This window comes from Mustela erminea, chromosome 7 (genome assembly GCF_009829155.1).
Source record: "Mustela erminea isolate mMusErm1 chromosome 7, mMusErm1.Pri, whole genome shotgun sequence".
NCBI classification, from domain to species: domain Eukaryota; kingdom Metazoa; phylum Chordata; class Mammalia; order Carnivora; family Mustelidae; genus Mustela; species Mustela erminea.
Window position 1 is genome coordinate 91768069 of NC_045620.1, and position 20553 is coordinate 91788621.

At 40.0% G+C, this 20553-nt stretch overlaps 1 protein-coding gene across 3 annotated transcripts; it reads right to left on the reverse strand.

Annotated features, from left to right (window-relative positions):
* Positions 1–405: 405 nt before the first annotated feature.
* Positions 406–19667, reverse strand: MOB1A (MOB kinase activator 1A). Of its 3 annotated transcripts, none has more exons than XM_032352494.1 (6): positions 19413–19662; positions 14936–15099; positions 10544–10637; positions 9334–9467; positions 5453–5616; positions 406–3997 (listed from the first exon to the last, which is right to left on the reverse strand). In XM_032352494.1, exons 1-6 carry the CDS (start codon positions 19424–19426, stop codon positions 3920–3922), a joined length of 648 nt encoding a protein of 215 aa, XP_032208385.1. In that variant the 5' UTR covers positions 19427–19662; the 3' UTR covers positions 406–3919. The 3 variants fall into 3 exon arrangements, with proteins under 3 accessions (XP_032208385.1, XP_032208384.1, XP_032208386.1); XM_032352493.1 differs by having other exon boundaries at positions 14936–15102; positions 19413–19661; XM_032352495.1 differs by lacking the exons at positions 406–3997; positions 5453–5616 and adding an exon at positions 8525–8724 and having other exon boundaries at positions 14936–15102; positions 19413–19667.
* Positions 19668–20553: the final 886 nt, after the last annotated feature.

The window sequence follows — 20553 nt, forward strand, 5'->3', positions numbered from 1 at the left end:
GTCTGGGGTGGGTTTTAGCCACTATAATCATAGGCCTAGTTTCTTTCTTGGGGGTGGGGCCCTGGAATATTTATTTCAGGACTTCCCTTTCCTCTAAAAGTTAAGGAAACATTTTAGCTACTAAATGGTGACCAAAGACAACCTTCTATAGAAGCAAAAACTTTAAGTTTCACATTTAAATAGAAGTAAGTGTGAGGGGCGCCTGGGTGGCTCAGCCGGTTTTGTGTGTGATTTGATTTGGGCTCAGGGTCATGAGATCCAGCCAGTGTGGAGTCCACTTGCCTCTCTCCCGCCCCCGCTGTCCGTCCCCCCTCGCTCAGGGGAATATACATGTACACTCTCCCTCTCTCTCAAATAAATAAAATCTTTAAAAGAAAGTGTTGAGGCACATACTTTAACCAGTCATTTCTTTTAATATATTTTATTCTGATGAAGTTACAAAAGTAGATACAAAATACTTTCTTTAAAAGTACAATTAACTGACTTAGAAAAATAGATAAAGCCCCTAAAGGTTTAAAAATACAACATAAATTTTCATGTAAAGAACATTTAAAAATATTTTAGATGGTAACCAAGACTAACTTATGCAAACTACTGTTGATGTAGATCAAACATAGAATCTTCTATTTAAAAACCTATAGCACACTGGTAATCCATTTGGATTTACAGAATACTTGTCTGGAACAGAATTTGAGAATGAGAGAAACCCAAGTGAATTTCAACGCAGTTGCTTCAGTAAAGTCACCGCTATCACATGCAGTGTCATCCCCCCGAGCCTTGTATAGTCGGAAATATCAAAATCTAATGCGGAACACACAGGAAGACTGAGGGACCACTACTTTCCCTCTTTGCCAGAATTCTACAATAGTAAAAATCAAATCCACTTACTGAACTGACCTCAGGAAGAAGTCCGTCCCTGTCGAAGGGGCTGTGTCTGGGGTCTCGGCCAGCATCTGTCAGGCCGGAGTTCTCAGACAGGAAGCAGCCTCCCGTACCAGGCGGGCACCACCAGCACCAGAACTGCTGCTGCTCAGAAACACATTTCTAAGAGTGGGACCCTCTGGGGCTGATCTGTTTATTGCTGGTGAGGTAATGATGTTATGTCTAGAAGCTCCACTTCCAGTATAACCTTACTTCTCCGAGAGAAAGCCAACAGTATCATCAGAAAACTTCAAAAATGTTTGGAGAAGTTAAAATCACCAGTGGTTGGCTCCTCTTGGCTCTGCGCTACTAGGGAAGCCTGCCTTTTGTTATCAAAGTCACGATGACTGCAGGTTTGCATTTCGCAAGCTGGCAGAAGCTTACAGAAGCCAGGGCTCTACAAGTCCAAGACGAGAGGAAACTGGCTAGCGGGTAGCCCTCGACAAATCGCTTTATTCACAGTCTGGAGAATAATGGAGACATCTGGCTATCACAACAAAAAACCCGCACATCATTGTCTAAAAGTATTTTTTAAAGGCCTGGAAATTAAGCACCATAGGACTACCTACATAATTTAGCAAGCACTCTCTACCCCATGACTGTACTCAGGGTGAGGAGCAGCAATCGGACCCTGGGCCCAGGACGGTAATTCACAAGGGAGAAGAGTCCAAGACAGACTGATTTGTTCTGACTTTCCTCAAAGGCTGGCCCTCTAGCCCAGTCAGGAGGGCCTCACCCTCCCCCTTCCTCCAGTTCTCCTGCTCTCTACCTCCTGGCTTTAGATGTGAACAAGTAGTGGTAACTTAATGGGTAGGTGCACTATTGGTAAAGCCCGGTTAACCTGGGAACCTGGTAATATGTTTATTATTTTAAAAAAGGACATTCTGAGTCTCCAATTACCAACAAATTTTTTATTTATGTCTAGCATGTGACCATCTTTGGTTTATTTTGGGATGGAGTCATGAAGAGAGAGAGGATTTCTATCACTGAAAATAAATGGAGAAAAGTGAGAACTGCTTTAGGAATCATGTGAAATATTAGAAATGATGGAAACTACAATCCTAGTTGAGAAACAGAATTTCATTCCATGAAAATGTAATTAAAGCCAAAGTCGAGAGGCAATTAACATTCTGGGTGGCATCTAGAAACCTGCTTTCTTGTTTATAAATGATCAACACAAACACACAGAACTCCACACAGGGACCTTTGGATAAGCTTAAAACATGGACTGTGGAATGTTTCAGAAGGCTTCTCTCTTTCTCTCTCTCTCTCTCTTTTTTTAAATAAGGGATTATCCCACTTTTTAATTCCTGAAGCGATGTATGGTTTCAGCCTAAATAAAATAGGTGAAAGGTTTTGTTTCCTTTAAAATTCTGTATATCTGGATATGAAATTCAGTTATGATAAAAATGGAGTTCCTAAGCTATTTTTTTCCTTATACTTCAGTGGAATAATAAAAATAAATAACAAAAAAAACCCTAACCAAACTAACCTTTTATCAAAGCCATCAAGGGAGTTAGTGAGCACTCTGCAAAAATCCCAGCTCTGAACTCACACCGAATGCTGACCAACTTCAAGCAATGCCAGGTGGGCAAGTCCGCAATAGACTTGTGCCCAGTACATTCTTGACAGGTGGATGGAGTTTACTAAATCCTAGAAACCTAATGAAAATTAGACCTTTATTTCACTAAAAGGGAAGATTTTTTTCATCCCAATAGAAATAGACGAATTTCAAGTTTTGATTCAAAAACAATTAAAACAGGATTAAACCCCTATTAGGGCTCAAGCCATCCTTTGACTACTAACAGAATGAAGTAAAGATCTTTTACTTATTCCTCCCATTTTGTTTACACACACACACATACACACACACACACACCAGGTAGCACACCAAACTTTAAGCTGTGTTATAAAATGTGTACACCACCAAGGTTTTTTATTATGGGCTTCCTTAAGTTTTATCCTTGTTGGGAGAAAGGCTGAACATTTCTACACTACTCTTAACGAAGTCTCAAGTCACAATAAAAACACATAGCAGTAATTCTTGTTTTTGTTTTAAAGGACACTCAAAAGAAAATAACCAAGTACTCTGAGTACTTCCATTCTCCTCTCCAGGATCTCAGGGGCTCTGAAAAAAACAACATGAATGAAAATAGTGGTTCTGAGACCTGAATTGGTCATAATTTTTTGGAGTTTTCTTTCTTAGCCAAAAGCTACCTATTAAAATTAACCTGAATGAAGCATTTCAAAATAAAAATGTACAAGACTATCCTTTCATGCCTTAAGAAAATTATTTCTGATATACAAACTCCTAAAACTTTAGATAGGTTTATGTGAATAAAATCCCAAATAAAGATTAAAAAATAACATCATTTTAGAAATAACTCTTGTTACTCCCATACTACATAAGTCATATGAGGATTTAAACTGCAATCATGGATTCTGAAAAAATAAACATATAATATATAGTCTTACCTATAAAAACACCAGCATACTGACTTCAAACTAAAAGGTTACCCAAAGTAACACACAAATGTTCTAAATCTTAAGGAAACTTAAAAATACCTCTTCTATTTGTAAATAAAAACAGGATAAAATGGATCTGATTGCGTTATTAGGTAATTTGTTCTGGAAACTTGTTAATAAAGTACTGGTGGAAATTCCCAATTGCTATTATGCTATAACCCGAAGCACTCATTTTCTTCAGTAAAAGAAAAGAAAATGAACAGACTACATGTTATCATCACATATTACAAGCAAGTCCAACTCTGACAGTAACAGGAGTGGTCAAACAGTGCCTCAGAGTCGGCTGCCTCTTGAATTTCTCACTGAAGGACTGGGCCAATCTACCTGTGGGACAATTTTGTCAGTAGACACGAACACAGGTGTCTTTTTATCCTGTTTTCTTAAAAGTCTGTATCACTAGTCTATAACAGATAGCAATGAGATAGCTCTAGCAAATGAAGCAAGAAGGTAACTGTGTTCTAGAAGAAACATTTTATCTGTCTTTCGATCCAAGCTTCTCAATTAATTCCTGAAGAGGTGCCAACTCACGCCTATCAATCAGATTAAACTCCTAAAAAGAGAAGAAAAGTAAAATTAAAAAATAAGCCTAAAATTAAAACTCCATAAATGTCATTCCCAGGCCTGGTTTTCTGAAATACAAAAAAATGATGAAATGTTCTCTGTGAACATTTTAAAATGGGATTATTTTACTCATTTTTTTAAAATATAAGGGACTTACCGAAGAAGCAACTGTAGGTATTAGCATGATCCTCACTGTGTAAAACATTAAAATCAAAACTGTCTATGTTTGCCTTTCCATGGAAATGATCTTAAAGCTATACAATGATCATGGCCACCTACTGTGCAGTGGCCCTTTGTCTTTCATAGATCTATACTAACCCCCCATCTACATATGTCTGTGTCTGTACTATAGCTACACTACCTCTCTACACTATATCTGTATATACCTCGTATCTGTATCTATACACCTGTTTCAGAACCTACACTCTATCGAGATCCATGCCACGCAACAATCTCAGAAGGAAAACAGAGAGAAGCACAGTACATTCTCCTTTGTGCAGCATATACAACTGAAATACACAATATATACTGTAAGACTGCTGGCTTTTCTACCAAAAAACAGTTATCTAGACAGACCTATGTACATTTTGCATAGAGAATTATCTATCTCTAAAGTTGCCAAAAGAGTCCCAATTCTTTAATATCTTTTTCAAGCAATGTGAATTATTTTGATTTTTAAAAAGTTCCAGTTCCGGGGTGCCTGGGTGGCTCAGTGGGTTAAGCCTCTGCCTTTGGCTCGGGTCATGGTCTCAGGGTCCTGGGATTGAGCCCTGCATCGGGTTCTCTGCTCAGCGAAGCCTGCTTCTCCCTCCCCCTCTGCCTGCCTCTCTGCCTACTTGTGATCGTTCGCGCATGCACTGCTAAATAAATAAATAAATAAGTAAGTAAATAAAATCTTAAAAAAAAGAAAAAAGTTCCAGTTCCAAGTTAGGGCCCATTAGATAATAGGCTACACCTTTGAAGGGGGCGGTCCTTTTTGAAGTTTCTAGCTGTTGTCTTCATAAGATTTGGCCTGAAATGGGACTTCTGGGAGCTTAAACCAAGAGAACAACTAATAAGTTTTTCTCCAAGTTTCTCTCCTAGGCACAGACATCTCATAAAATAATCCAACTGCAGATGTTTTTCCAGAGCATCCCTTCTACTCAGCAGTGGTGATGAAACAGGAGGGTGTGGACAAGCTGTCTTGGAGTTTCAGCGCTCCCTGTCCTATCCTAACCAGAGACCCGGCTGCGGCAGCCAAAGGCAGAAGGCCCAAAACAGGGGTGATGCTTTCTATATTGCCACTATGCTAACCAACGAAATAAACAGCATGGAAAAGAGAAAAGAGAGGAATCGGCTTATACTTCACTCTCTGTCTGTAAAATAGCTCTATCAATTACTCTTTATTAAAATTAACAAACAAGTCCAAGTCAAAGGACAAAGAAGTCAACATGGTTCAACTTACCTGAACAAAGAAGATAAAGTGCTTAAAGGAGGTGTTGAGGTGGGCCTCTTCCTGCAACTGCATCACAGAGTCAAAGTGCTGGTGATAAATGTGGGCATAAACCCGGAACAGACGCTTCAGAATGGTCTTTGCCACAGACATAAAGTTTTTGGGAAATGGGACACCTGTAATCAAATACACATATATATCAACTGTCTTTTATCCAACTGAACAGCGGAAAGTTTAGAAGCTGCCATAAGCAACTCCAACACACAAACACACACATTCACAAATATAAGCCTGTTTTCCACATATATACTTTTAAAAAAAAAGACAAAGAAAAAAAACCCCAAACATAAATATACGGGGTATCCTCACACAGCACTTTTTCTGACTGCCTTAAAAGAAAAGGCACAGGCACCAAGTTTATAAGGAGCTAACATGAATATAATTTCAGCTGTTTAATACTGGAGAGTTTCTTCCTAAGATTAAATGCAACAAGTATTTTGATATAAATAAAACAATTTCTATTTCTGTAATTCTAACTCTAAAAAATTTTTTTAAAAACACGCACTCAACCACGAATGACAACTAAGCAAGACAAAAAGGCATTATAATCTACTGTCTATAAATAAAAAGTATTTTATCTGCATTACTCTGAAAAACCAGTTTTCTGGTTTTAGGAGTCCCCAACTTTTTATCTTTTCTCTAAAGTGCTATTTTCATTTTCCTGTAATACAAGATAGGGACAAACTTCCTGGAAAAGGGAGGCAGAGCACCTATTTTGCAAAGAAAATAAACACTTCCTTAAAAAAGAATGGGGAGAGGGTTTGGTAACCTCTGGTCACGTTCCTGAGAATTCCAGTTGACAAGATCAAAGTCTTGGGAAATAGAGACAGGAGCAAGACAATATAAGTGGCACTGAGTACAGTATATAAACACATTAAGAAGGCATCAGCTTCCAAAATAACCTAGATTAGACAGCCTTAAAGGCTATTCCACAACACTACTCAAGAAACATTTCCTTTTCTTCAATCTTTCAGAAAAAAAAAAAAAAAGGTTAAAACACTTTCTCCTTGCCTGCATTTTAATTTATTTCTTAACCAGCCCTTAAAAGCCTAAAATTTAGTCTATTTTGCTCTTGCAAGCAAATTTTTTCTGATCCCCCCCATCCCATCTTGGCTAACAACTGGCATGTGTTTTTTTTTAAACTTTATTTAAGTTAAATTCTATACCCAACGTGCGGCTTGAACGCAAGACCTCCAGAGATCAAGAGTTGCATGCCCTACTGAATGAGTCAGCCAGGTGTCCCTAACAACCTGCATTTTCTAACTTTATCCTGGAGCTTGTGGGCATGTTTTTCTGGACTGGTGTCTTGTACTCATATACTGAAAAGCTGGATTTTTAAGTCAAACTCCTTCTCTTAGAATTTATAAATATATGCCTCCAGCTAATAAAAGTGAGTTAACAATTCTATCTAGTAAGAATGAATAACTGGCAGAAGTAAGATGTAAATAATAGCCTAATTGAGGGGGAAAAGGCTTCTGAAACATTAGGATGGATTACTAATGAATGAAAAGCTGAGAAAAGGGAACGAAGTTTTAAGTATTCTTTATTTTCCATAATTGGAAGACTTTAATCATTAAAGAAATAGAAGTAATTTGTCTTAAACCAAGCACTTTCCAAGCTGAGCTGAACAGAAACATCCAAGCATAGTCAATACACAATAAAGAATCTGTGAGAAAGGAAACGGTTTAATAATAAAAAACCTGACCAATAGCAAACAGACAGGGTGTTAGCATGATACAAGCTTTTCTCCCAAAACAGCCACTGATTAGATCACAAAAAGGAACCTGCTATGGTCTGAATTATTTGTTACCCCTCAAAATTCCTATGTTGAAATCCTAACGTGGAGACATGGGGCTCTGGAAGGTGATTCGGTCACAAGGGCAGAGCCCTCCTGCATGGGATCAATGCCCTTAAAAAAGAGGCCCCAGAGAACTTCTGTGGGCTCCTTCCACCATGTGAAGACTGAGAAGTCGGAAGTCTGCAATCCAAAAGTGGCCTCTTACAGGGACCCAACTACGCTGGCCCCTTGATCTTGGACTTCCAGTCCTAAAAGCTGAGAAATAAATTTCTGTTGTCATAAACCATCCAATCTCTGGTAGTTTTTTAATTAGCAGTCCAAACAGATAAGACAGAATCCAAGAATCCAAGAATCCATGATGTTCCTAAGACACACTGAAACTGAAAATGAAAAGACTGATCTCATCTCATCCATAAATACCGATGCCAAAATCTTGATCAAAATATTAGCAAATAAAAAATACTCTTCCAGGAAAACACTAAATAAAAAAGATACTGGAGAAAACCTTATGGTAACCGACAACAGACACTGGAAAAATATCGTAAAACTCAACAATCATATCTGATTTTTAAAAATTTACACACTTCCCAAAAGCAAGATTCCTGCTTAATGCTGAGGTACTAGAAGCACTTGCATAAAAGTAAGGCAACAAGAAAAGAGGTCTGCCACATCATCACCATTACTCAGCACTACTCTGGGGCAATGAGATAAGAGTTACACAAGAAGCATCTGTATCAGAAAGGAAGAGGAAAAATTAATATTATCTGAATATGATGTGATTCTGTACCTGAAAAACTCAAGGAAACCAATCCAGAACGGCTGAAACAATCAGAATCTGACGGTCAACTTATACAAAATTTTATATAAAAATCAACAGCTTTCCTATGTATTAAACAATAACCATTTGTAAGCCAGACATCAATTTAAAAACACCATAAAATGTCTAGGAATAAACTTAAACTTGAAGGATTAACATAAAGTGCACTACAGAATTTTACAAGAGGAAATAAGAAAGAAAAGATGAAGAAATGAAAAAATGTACCTAATTCTTGGGCAGACCCAGTATTGTCAAGAGAACGAGACTGTCTATGTTAATCTACAACTTGAATGAAATAATCTCAAAATCTCACAAATACTTTTATTTTACCTTGCCAAAATGATTCTAAGTTCTTTGGAAGAATAAATATCCCAGAAGAGCTATGAATATTCTGAAAAAGAAGAGCAAGAAAGAGAGACTAGCCCTACAAGATGCTCAAAGATATATGGCCATGGTAATTAAAACAGTGTGGAATTCCTACAGGAACAGATAAAGAGACTGAAAGACTCCAAATTACATGGCAATCTGGTGTACACATACAATAACCCAGGAAGAAGAGACACGTGCATTCAATAAATGGTACTGTACAAAACTGATTCACATTTATAACTAGAAAAAAAATTAAGGGAGCCTTAAGAAAACAATTTCTGGCAAGAACAAAGATTTAAATGTAAAAACAAAACCCACAAAAATACTAAATGAAAACAAGGGCAAATATTTCTATTATCTTGAAGTAGGGAAAGCCTTTCTAATCATTATATTAAAATCCACACAACAAAGGAAAAAATTAATAGAAAGTTACATATGGCAAGAATACCTCATGAACAAAATAAGACAAGAGGCAAGCTAGGGAAAGATACATATGACATATATGTCAAAGAGCTAGTATCCTTACCAAAGAAATAGACAAAGGACAGGAATAGAAAACACACGATGATCAATAAACCAAAAAAATCTCAATGCCATCAGCATTTTTGTAATGTACATTCAAACAAACTTATTTACCCAAATTGAAAAGATTAAAAAATAAGTAGCCAACCAGTATTATCAGTGAAGAAATACAGACAGACACAAACATGTCTGGAGGAGGTATGCATTTACAATCTTTTTAGAGAGGAATTTGTCAGCCATCATTACTTTTTTTTTTTAAGTAACAAAGTATTAAAAATAATACAACATATTATCAGTTAAAAAGGAAAATATTCAACATTAACTCACCAATCTTAGAAGGAAAAAGAGTTTCATCATCAAGCTGATCCTGAACCCAAGTCATCAAATAGTCAATGTATTTTGGTGCAGAACATTTGATGGGCTTTTTAATATTAGTGCCATCTGCCCAGTGATATTCGTATCTGGAGAGAAAAAGGTTTTACTGATAGTTTTCAAAAGCAGTAACAAATGTACAATTTGTAATCAAAGTAGGTCTACATTTTATCAATAGAAGTTAAATATAATTTAGTAAATGACTTCAAGTTCTACTGGAGGTTACTCAGAGTTCCCTATAGCATTATCCTGAAGTAGGATAGTTCTAATTGGAAGAGAAAAGGAGGATAATGCGGCAGCTGACAGTGCCAGAATGGATGTTTAAAGATAAGGGAACTGTATCTTCATGGTAGAGGGAGCTAAGGACTGGGTCAGAGACAAATGGATCCCCCACATCCTGCAACAGCTGCCCATCAAGGTACCAACAACAGAGTCTACATAATAAGACTCTTTCCTGGGCGCACCGGGTTGGCTCAGTTGGTTAAGCATCTGTCTTCGGCTCAGGTCATGATCCCAGGGTCCAGGATCCAGCCCTGCACTGGGCTCTGTACCTCAGGCTCCCTGCTCAGTGGGGTGCCTGCTTTTCCCTCTCCCTCTGCCCCTCCACCTCCTTCTGCTTGTGTGCTCACAATTTCTTAAAATTTTTTACACTCAAAATTTCTTCTTATTAATTTGAGTGAAAGAGAGGGCAAACGTGCACGTGCAAGCAGGGGGATGGACAGAGGGAGAGAGGACCTCAGGCAGACTCCCTGCCGACTGCAGCGCCTGATGTGGGTCTCAATCCCATGACACCTGAGTTCAAGACCTGAGCAGAAATCAAGAGTCGGCCAAACCAGCTGAGCCACCCAGATTTTAGTCAAATTTTTTTAGTCTAACATCTTTAAGCCAGAAAATTAAAGCGGCACAATTTGGACATAACACTAAGCACAAGAAAAAAAACTGAACATTCATTATTCAGTATAATACAATTAAATACTAAGTACCACAGACCAAAGTATTTAATAATAACTAAAAGCTTATTAAGGAAGCATTCAAGAACTCGTAAGATTGAACTGCTCTTATGTAAACAGATAAAAACAAAAAGGCCTTATTGTTTCATTTCTATCAATGAGTGATCAGCTTTCTTTAGTACTTCGAATACCTATCTAATAGTCAGTATAGGTACCTGGGGCCTGCAGACATGACTGGACAGCTTGCTTCAGTGCAGAATTCTGTAATAGTTCCATACAGCATGTTGATCTGGTTGAAGAAATCCACAGCTGGAAACATAATAGCAGAATTATGTTAAAATGTTTGTGCAAACACAATAAAATGCAGACCTCTCAGCTGAAGGAAAAATGGACAATGCCTTCAAGTTCTTAAATAAATCTGTAAGAGATTCAATGATCCAGGGATACTGCAAATTCCCTTCTCTTATTAAGCTGTCACACCTAAATTAACTTTTAATCTATATTTGCTTTAATATAGTAAGTTTTTAGCCAGCACAGAACAGCAAGAAAATAAAATCTTAGCAATACTTCTAACTTAATGGTGATTATTATATCAGTAGAATATATAATTTGATTATATCCAAGGGAATGAAAAAATCCATTGCTTCCTATCAATCTGGACCAGACAATACCATCTGGGTTGGGAAAAAGCAAAATGCATCGGAGAACATCCTGTAAGGGGCAAGGTCTATCAGCTGTATCAAGAGGCATTTAAAACATCTTATCATAAAAATCATAAAAAACCTGAGGCCTAATGCAAACTGAGGACACAGAAAGGACATGGTAGGATAATGTCCCTTGTCCTGGAGACTCCAGCTATCCAAAGGGAAAAAATTGAGAGGAATATAAGAGTTAAGAGAAAAGGCAGCATCTCCAGGGGCTGAGCTAGTCAGTGAGCACTTCCAAGAGGAGCTTCTGCTAAATATGGAAGAAATGGAAGAGGAAGGGAGTAAGTAGTGAATCTATCAGAGTCAAATGTTCCTCCGCAGAGACATCCACATAAGCCTTGGAAAGTTTTAAAAACTGTTTTAGTTCCCTGTCTAAAGGAGTCCCTAAAAACCACCTGGGGCTTTTCCGCATTTCTTAAAAAACAAATAGATTTTTAAAAAGCTCCGTCTCGTCAAAAGGAATTTTACATAAAACTCCCTCACTTATAAACCTTCTTCTTAGTGAGTCACGTTGGAGAACAGCCTATCTAAAGCAAAAAGTCTCCAAGAAAAATTGAAGGCTGAAGAAGGCCAACAGATGCCTTCGGAATAACAGATGACAGACATATTGGTAATTGTGCTATAAGATAAAGTAATCATTAGGTCCTTATTTAAATATTTAAAAGTATTTAAAATTTCTCAGTTTTAATTTCTAACACAGTAAGTATCACTAGATAAAACCTACATAATTGACAGCTCTTTGTGTTTCTTGATAATTTTTTAGAGAATACAGGGATACTGAGGCTAAAAAGGTGGAGAACAGTCTAAGACAGAAGGTCTCAAAGGAAAACTGATGGCTCAGGAAGGCCAACAGATGCTTTCAGAATAACAGATGTTAATTTGAGTTAAGGTTAAAAAAAAAAAAACAGGGGAAGGTCTTTTCTGAAAATATAATGCTTCACATGGTTCACAAAGATCTATAAAAACATACAGTGATAACTCTTAATCCCAACCACCCCAGCTTCCCCCTATGGATAACCACTACATTATTTTTTTTGGTCTCCTGCCCCCAAGCACCTGTATCCTGTCTTACACAAAAGATTTTAACATATCCCGTAGTTATGCACCTTGTTTCTCTTAGTAATGCAAATAATGGCTTTTTAACATGCTGAAAAAAAACCCAAAATTTTTCTTATTATGGCTACAAGAAATTTTTAAATAACATTTGTAGCTGTGTCACATTATATTTCTATCGGACAGTGCTGATCAAAGAAATGATTATCAACAACTGAATAATACCACATAAAAAGACAGCTGGATAGTATGGAGGACATTCTGGACACTTTTGGAAGTATATGTCACCACATATAAAGCAGCCTTCCAAACAAACAAAATTAAGCCCGAATTTGAGCAAAGTTCCAAATCTGTGCTAACGTGGGAACCACTAGCCACAAATGGCTACTTAGTTAAAAATAAATTTAAAATTCAGTTCCAGCCACACAAGCCACATTTCAAAAGCTAAATGGCCACAGTACAGATTCAGAACATTTGCACCATGGCAGGAAGTTCTACTGGACAGTGCTGCTCTAGATCTAACATTCACAGGAAGTAAAAGGAAGAACAGAACGTGGTAATGCAAGCTTTGGGGATACAATCAACACGATTCACACAATGGGAAATAAATGGTTTCTTCAACAACAAAAATAGCAAGGAACAAAGACTGCAACAAGGGGGAGCCTGCGCATTAAGAGATTCAAGAAACATTACACAGAAGCCTTATTAATCTGATTTAAACCAAATATAATTTTTTTAAAAAAAGAAACAATTAGGGGCGCCTGGGTGGCTCAGTTGCTAAGCATCTGCCTTCGGCTTGGGTCATGATCCCAAGGTCCTGGGATCGAGCCCCCCATTGGGCTCCCTGCTCCGTGGGAAGCCTGCTTCTCCCTCTCACTCCCCGTGCTTGTGTTCCCTCTCTGTGTCTCTATCAAATAAACAAATAAAATCTTTTAAACAAGAACAACATTTAGAAAACAATCAGGGATATTGCTAACATAAAGTAATGGAAGTATTGTCATTACCTTTAAAAGGGGGAGTGCCAGTGCCAGAGCTCAGTGGGTTAAGGCCTCTGCCTTTGGCTCCCGTCATGATCCCAGCATCCTGGGATTGAGCCCCACATCAGGCTCTCTGCTCAGCTGAGAGCCTGCTTCCCTTCCTCTCTCTCTGCCTGCCTCTCTGCCTACTTGTGATCTCTGTCAAATAAATAAATAAAATCTTTTAAAAAAAGGGGGGGTGGAGTGCCTGTCTTTTAGAGATATGGAATATTTATAGATGAAATAGTATGTTTGGGGCACCTGGGTGGCTCAGTCGTTTTGAGCATCTGCCTTCAGCTCAGATGGTGGTCTTGGGGTCCCAGGATTGAGTCCCACATCGGGATCCCTGCTCAGTGGGGAGTCTGCTGCTCCCCCTCCCTCTGTCCATCCTGCTTGTGCCCTCTCTCTCTCAAATAAATAAAATCTTAAAATAAAAAAGAAAGAAAGAAAGAAAGAAAGAATGTATTTAGGATTCACCTCAAAACAATCAGGGTGAGGTGGGCTGGCCGTGTCTCACTGCCAGCATGGAAGAAACTAGGGGAGAGATAGGAAGAGTGGGGAAGAGGTGGAGAGGGGAGGGAGGAATCAAAACACGAAAAGAAAAAAAAATTAATCAGAGCGAGATATAGAAGCATGAACTGGCCATGACCGTTAAAACTGGACAATGGATGCCTGGGAATTCACTGTATTAGTTTCTCTATTTTTCTATGTTTGAAATTTTTCATTAAGAAGTTTAAAAATTCCTCGGGCACCTGGGTGGCTCAGTTGGTTAGGCAACTGCTTTCGGCTCAGGTCACGGTCCCGGAGTCCCAGGATCGAGTCCCGCATCGGGCTCCCAGCTCCATGGGGAGTCTGCTTCTCCCTCTGACCTTCTCGCCTCTCATGCTCTCTCTCACTGTCTCTCTCTCAAATAAATAAAAAAAATCTTAAAAAAAAACAAAACAAAACAAGAAGTTTAAAAATTCCTAGAACATCTGAAGTCCCTAACAGATTTAAATCTTGTCAGCTGGTACTGATCTCACCTCAGAGATGACAGGCTCAAGTATTCAAATCTCTAGCCTCAGTATATATCTTTCCACGTCATGCCCTCATTTTCTTGAATTCGAGCGGCTTTCAGCTCAAGGGTCCCTCCCATTTTCTCCCAATCTCTCTATTTCCTCCAATTACTCCAAAGTCATAACAATCACGTGACTGCCCATATGAACTGCAACTGATGTCTGTGTATACGCAGGCAGGTGAGAGCTGCTGGGAGTTGGGGGTGCGACTGGGGAGGCAGGCTCCCTACAAAGTCATGGTCCATGACCGGTAGAATTTTGATTCCAAGGTTTTATCTGACCTTACCCAATAATTCATACCATTCTATTCTCAGAAATCACCCCAAAGCACTCAACATTTCCCCTCACGTGTCTCTACCCAGCCACATAAGCTACATAACCAAGTACTCTGAAGAGAACAAAACAGTTCCGGATATATTTGTACCTGTAAGTTTGTTTGTTTGTTTGTTTCTTTCTTTCTTTCTTTCAAGATTTTATTTATTTGTCAGAAAGAGAGAGAGAGTACAGGCAGGCAGAATGGCAGGTAGAGGCAGAGGGAGAAGCAGCCTCCCTGTGGAGCAAGGAGCCCGATGTGGGACTTGATCCAGGACGCTGGGATCATGACCTGAGCCAAAGGTAGCCCGCTTAAGGGACTAAGCCACCCAGGCATCCCTATGAGTTTCTTTATAGGTAACTCATACTAAATGGTTATACCTGAAAAAGAAATTTGATTAACAAAAAGATTTTAGCAAAACGTTCCTATAAATCAACAAAGCTGAATGTTCTTAAAAACTTACTGTTGACAGCAATCCATTCATTGAGGTCTTCTCCCTCTGGCAACATAACAGCTTGTCTCAGATTCCCGCTTCCTAGAGTTGCTTCTGCATGTTTTAAGAGTTCATACTGATGAGAGCCCTCAGGAATATTCTTCTTTGGTTTGAATGTTTTAGAAGAGCGGCTGCTGCTGTTAGGTTGAAAGTAAAAGTATATCAATCTTTATTTTAGGAATGAAAGCAGAATGGCATAATTTTAGGCATACAAACTGTTCTGAAAATTAAAAAATACTCCCTGAAAAGTGCCAGGACAGGGAGAGGGTGACAATCACAAATAAAGAATGCTTTAAATGTTTTTCCTCACAAAGATTCAGGATTAGCAACACAATTTCATACAGAATGCAATTTTACTATGCCTCATGAAGTAGTATGGTGCACCAGGATTCTAGTCCTTGATCTGCCACTAATTCTGTGACTTCCTTTTGGCTTCAATTTCTACCTACAGACAATGGTGGGGAAGAGAGACAGTCCTAAGTTTTGAAGAGCTAAAAAAAAAAATCCATTTTTTTAATCAAAAGATTTGTGATGCCATCAAAGCAAACCACAGTAGAAGTGACATTAACATTCTGAAGTTATTAGCAGGGAAAATAAATGAGACAACCGGTTACTGAGAAAAATGATTTTTCTCTAAGGAAGCTAACAGGATATGAAACCTAGAAAAAAATGGAGGGATTTCTAACCATAAAAATTAAATTTCCAAAAAGAACAAAGAGGAACCTGGAAACAATCCCAAAACTTATTAGAAGAGGAATAAATAAATTTGATATATCCATAACGTGGAATAGTACACAGTTAAGAAGAACAAGTTAGAGCTACATGTATTCACATGCCAAGATATCAAGTCATAAACATAATGAAGAACCGAATGTCCAGCAGAAGCCCATCTTCTAAATGCAGAAAAAGTTTCAGAAAGGGGGCACCTGGCTGGCTCAGTCAGTAGAACACGCAACTCTTCATCTTGGGGTTGAGTTCAAGCCCCACACTGGCTGTACAAATTATTTAAAAATAAAACCTTGGGGCACCTGGGTGGCTCAGTGGGTTAAAGCCTCTGCCTTTGGCCCAGGTCATGATCCCGGGGTCCTGGGATCGAACCCCGCATTGGGCTCTCTGCTCAGCGGGGAGCCTGCTTCCTCCTCTCTCTCTGCCTGCCTCTCTGCCTACTTGTGATCTCTGTCTGTCAAATAAATAAATGAAATCTTAAAAATAAATAAATAAATAAAAATAAAACCTTAAAAGAAAGAAAAAGAAACTAACATGAAATAAATAATGTCTCAAGAGTCAATATGATCTTCATCTACAATAATACTTCCAGGGTGCCTGGGTGGCTCAGTTGGTAAAGCATCTGCCTTAGGCTCAGTCAGGATCTCAAGATCCTGGGATCAAGTCTGGCTCCAGGCTCAGCGGGAGTTTCTCCCAAACAAGCTTGTTTCTCCCTCTTCCTCTCTCCCCAACATGTGCTTTCTCTCTCATTCTCTCTCTCTCTCTCAGATAAATAAAATCTTTAAAAATATATATATTTTTGGGGCGCCTGGGTGGCTCAGTGGGTTAAGCCGCTGCCTTCGGCTCAGGTCATGATCTCAGGGTCCTGGGATCGAGTCCCGCATCGGGCTCTCTGCTCAGCAGGGAGCCTGCTTCCCTCTCTCTCTCTCTCTCTGCCTGCCTCTCCATCTACTTGTGATTTCTCTCTGTCAAATAAATAAATAAAATCTTTAAAAATATATATATATATATATTTTTTGAATTCTTACAACTAAAAAAAAAAAAAAAAACAACAAAAAAACAACTACCCAATTTAAAGATGATCACAGGATCTGAACAGGCATTACTCCAGAGAAGATATACAAATGGCCAACAGCATACAAAAAGATGCTGACCATTGTTAGTCATTAGGAAAATGCTAAGTAAAATCACAATAACACTTCATATCCATTCAGGATATCTATAATCAAAAAGACAATTAACAAGTGCTACCTATGGTGTGGGTAGATTGAAACTCTCAAAGAGTGCTGGTGGGAATGCAAGATGCTGTCATACTTTGAAAAAGTTTGGCAGTTCCTCAAAAGATTAAACATAGTTAGCATATAACTCAGCAATTCCACTTCTTGGTATTTACCCAAAAGAAATGAACCTATGCATCCAATACAAAAATCTGAACACAAAAGTTCACAGCCGCATCATTCGTAACAGCCAAGAAGTGAAAACGCAAATGCCTGTCAACCAGAAAAAAAAAACAGCCTCACATTTCGATCCAAAAAGTAACTAAGCAACTGGGCATCCACAAACAAACCACTAACTAAACATTAACTCATAGGAAAAAGACTTGGGGAGTGGAGGGAAAGACTGTTCCAGTAATACAGAGATTTACAATTACAATCTAAATCAGAAAAACTTTCAGACATGGTAATCATTCTGTGTAGCCCATACTTCTAAAAAACAACTGAAAGGCGGGAAAAAACGACTTGAACAAGGATATTCTCAGTAGTGCTATAACAGCAAAATATTACATAGAATCCAAATTTCTCTGCTGTGTATGAGTTTGGTAAGATTTCAAATCCACTTTTTAAGACAAGTGAAATTTGTTTTAACCCACTTGTTTATGACAAAGACAAAAAGAAAAGTTGTTTTCATATAAGAATGAAGAAAATTGTGTCAGGATGTCATCATCTCATCTGTTCGCACCGGTAAGAACTCAGTAGTTCAGCTGCTGAGGGGCCCCCTGGGGCTTATCAGTGAAAACTTATGAAGAAGCAACTACAGCAAGGAGGCATTTTTAACTATAAATACCAAGAATTTGTGCGGAATACTTTAGAGTGTTCGGTCTGGGCAAGATGACACTGCTATCTAAACAGCTCTTTGTAGGAGCGCCTGGGTGGCTCAGTGGGTTAAAGCCTCTGCCTTCAGCTCGGGTCATGATCTCGGGGTCCTGGGATCGAGTCCTGCATTGGGCTCTCTGCTCAGCCGGGAACCTGCTTCCCTCTCCCCCTCTCTGCCTACTTGTGATCTCTGTCTGTCAAATAAATAACTAAAAATCATAAAAAAAAAAAAAAAATAAACAGCTCTCTGAAAACCTTGGGGCAAATGGCCCTTCCAGTCAAATGCCCAGCCCAGAAGGGAAATTCACTTGTAGGTCAACACCAGCACCATTGCTCCCTGGCAACAAGGACCTTCACTTGCTGGACCTCAGCTCTGGGTTGGCTAAGCCCAACACCTCTCCTTAGCACCATGACCTATAAAGGTACATCTCAACTAAATCTGGGCCTTCTTTCTTTCATCTCTCCTTGTCTGAAACAATAGTGTATTTAATCCATCTCTGGCTTGAAGTATTTTATTAGTATAATAAGAAACACTAGCTGCTACGCTACTGGCCTATGAAAGTCCCACAGCAAACCTGTGTTAAATACATTGCCAGCAAAGACAAAAACCCAGTCTCTGAGCATCATGTGCCTCCCAAAGCAAAACATTCTCACAATAAGGAAACGGATAAATTCTGGTTAAGGAACACTACGAACTTGAATAAAATTTAACGAAAATGTCAAATATGTGAGTGATGTCCTCAATCACACAACACAAAAATTTAAGCGATGTACCAGGTAGAGAGAGCCACCTGAAAATAATAGGGTGCTGCCGGAGCAACGCCTCCCAAACCTTAACGCACTTAAGAATCATCAGAGAATTTACAAAAGTTTCCACTTAAGCCTCATTTGGGCCCCAGGCCTTATCTCTAAAACAGGATTCTACCCAGGAAAAGTTAATTACACAAAGTCACAGTGGTGCCCGGCTAGGCTCAGTCAGTACAGTCCCGATCTCGGGGTTGTTAAGTTTGAGCCCCATGATGGGTGTAGAGGGTACAAACTAACTAAAATCTACACAAAGTCACAAAGCGGGCTGAATCCGAACAGGAGAGAAGTCTGCATGTAAGGCCGCAGCTTAACTTCAAGCTTCTCAAACCACGTCTTCCTGGGGTAGCCTTTTTCCTCGGGGGTAGTTTTAATACAGAAGATAATAAAACTTGGCATACGATGGAGTAAAAAGCTAAGTCAGCACGGATCGGTACTAGAAGGCTCCAGACTTGCGAGGACTCGGGAGCCCCAGCGGCCGGGCTCGGGGCTCCGCCCCCGGGTCGTCCCTCCACCCTCAGGGGCGCTGAGGCGGAAAAGTTTGCAGGCACTGCCGGCCTCGGGGCCTCTTTACTCCGCAACCCTCTCTCTCTCTCTCTGCTTCCTTTGCCTCGACTTTCATCTCCGTCTGCCCGGGCCCACCTCCGGGCCTCTCGCATGGCCCTCGGGGGAAGGGGGCGGGAGGCGAGCAAAGCAAACGTCGGCCATTCCGACCCCGACCCCGGGGCCCCGTTCTGGCCTCAGACGCCTGCTCGCCCCCTTCCCCGCCCTCGCCCTCGCCCTCGGCCTTCAGCCCTCCGGGCCCTCCGCCCCACCACACTCACAAGAGGAAGCTCATCTTCTGTCCTCGGAGGGGAGGGGCCACTGGCCCCCGCCGCGCCCTGGATTCGGAGCCCGCGCGGGAACCACGAGGAAGCGAACAATCCTCAGCTCGCGGCCAGCGAAAGCACCCGGCGCCGGGGCTTTGAACCGAGGATCGAGCCGGTGCCAGTTGCTGCGCTCGCCTCCCCCACCGTGCCGACCCGAAATGCGGAACCACCAAAATCTCGCGAGCGAAGGCTTCGGCCCTCCCCGCTCCGGCGAGAGAGACCAGACGCACCCCTCTTAGCCCCTCCCCCTCCTAAAGCTCAGCCAGTCAGCGGCCTCTAAGCCGGGACTTCCTCCTCCTGGAGGCGTGGTCAGTTCATGGTCTCTGGCCTGGGGGAGTGGCTCACCTTGTGCTTGATCTGGGGTGTTGCTGGGTTTGCCGGCATCCTCTTTATAAGGCAAGGGGCCTCCAAGAGCGCTGCAATTTTGAAGAATTTATTTTGATTTTTAAGTTGAGATATAATTCACATAGCATGAAATTTACCCTTTAAAAATTTGCATTCCAGTGGTATTTTTCCTTTATTCAGAGTTATGCAACCATCACCTCTAATTCTAGAACATTTTCATCACCCGGAAAAGAAACCTCTTAGCAGTCATTCCCCTTCCTCCCTCCTGGCAACCCCTGGCAACAACTAGTCTACCTTTTTTATACGCACTTGCCTCACCTGGACATTTCACATAAATGGGATTACACAATATATGGTCTTTTGACTGGCTTCTTTCACTTAGTATATGTTTTCAAGTTTCAATAACACTGTAGCATGTAACAGTACTTCCTTCTTTTTTATGGCTGAAGAATATTCCATTGTATTAGTATACCTATTTTGTCTGCCCATTCATCAGGTTGATGGGCATGGAGTTGTTTCTACTTTTTGGCTATTATAATTAGTGCTGCTACAAACATTCCTGTAGTAGTTTTTCTATGGACAAATGTGTTCATTTCTCTCAGGTATTATACCTAGGACTGTCTGGGTCATGTGGTAACTATACATTCAACTTTTCGAGGAACTCCCAAACTGTTTTCTGAATTGGCAGCACCACTTTACATTCACACTGGCACATGTCTGGAGGTTCTAATATTTCCATATTCTTGATGAC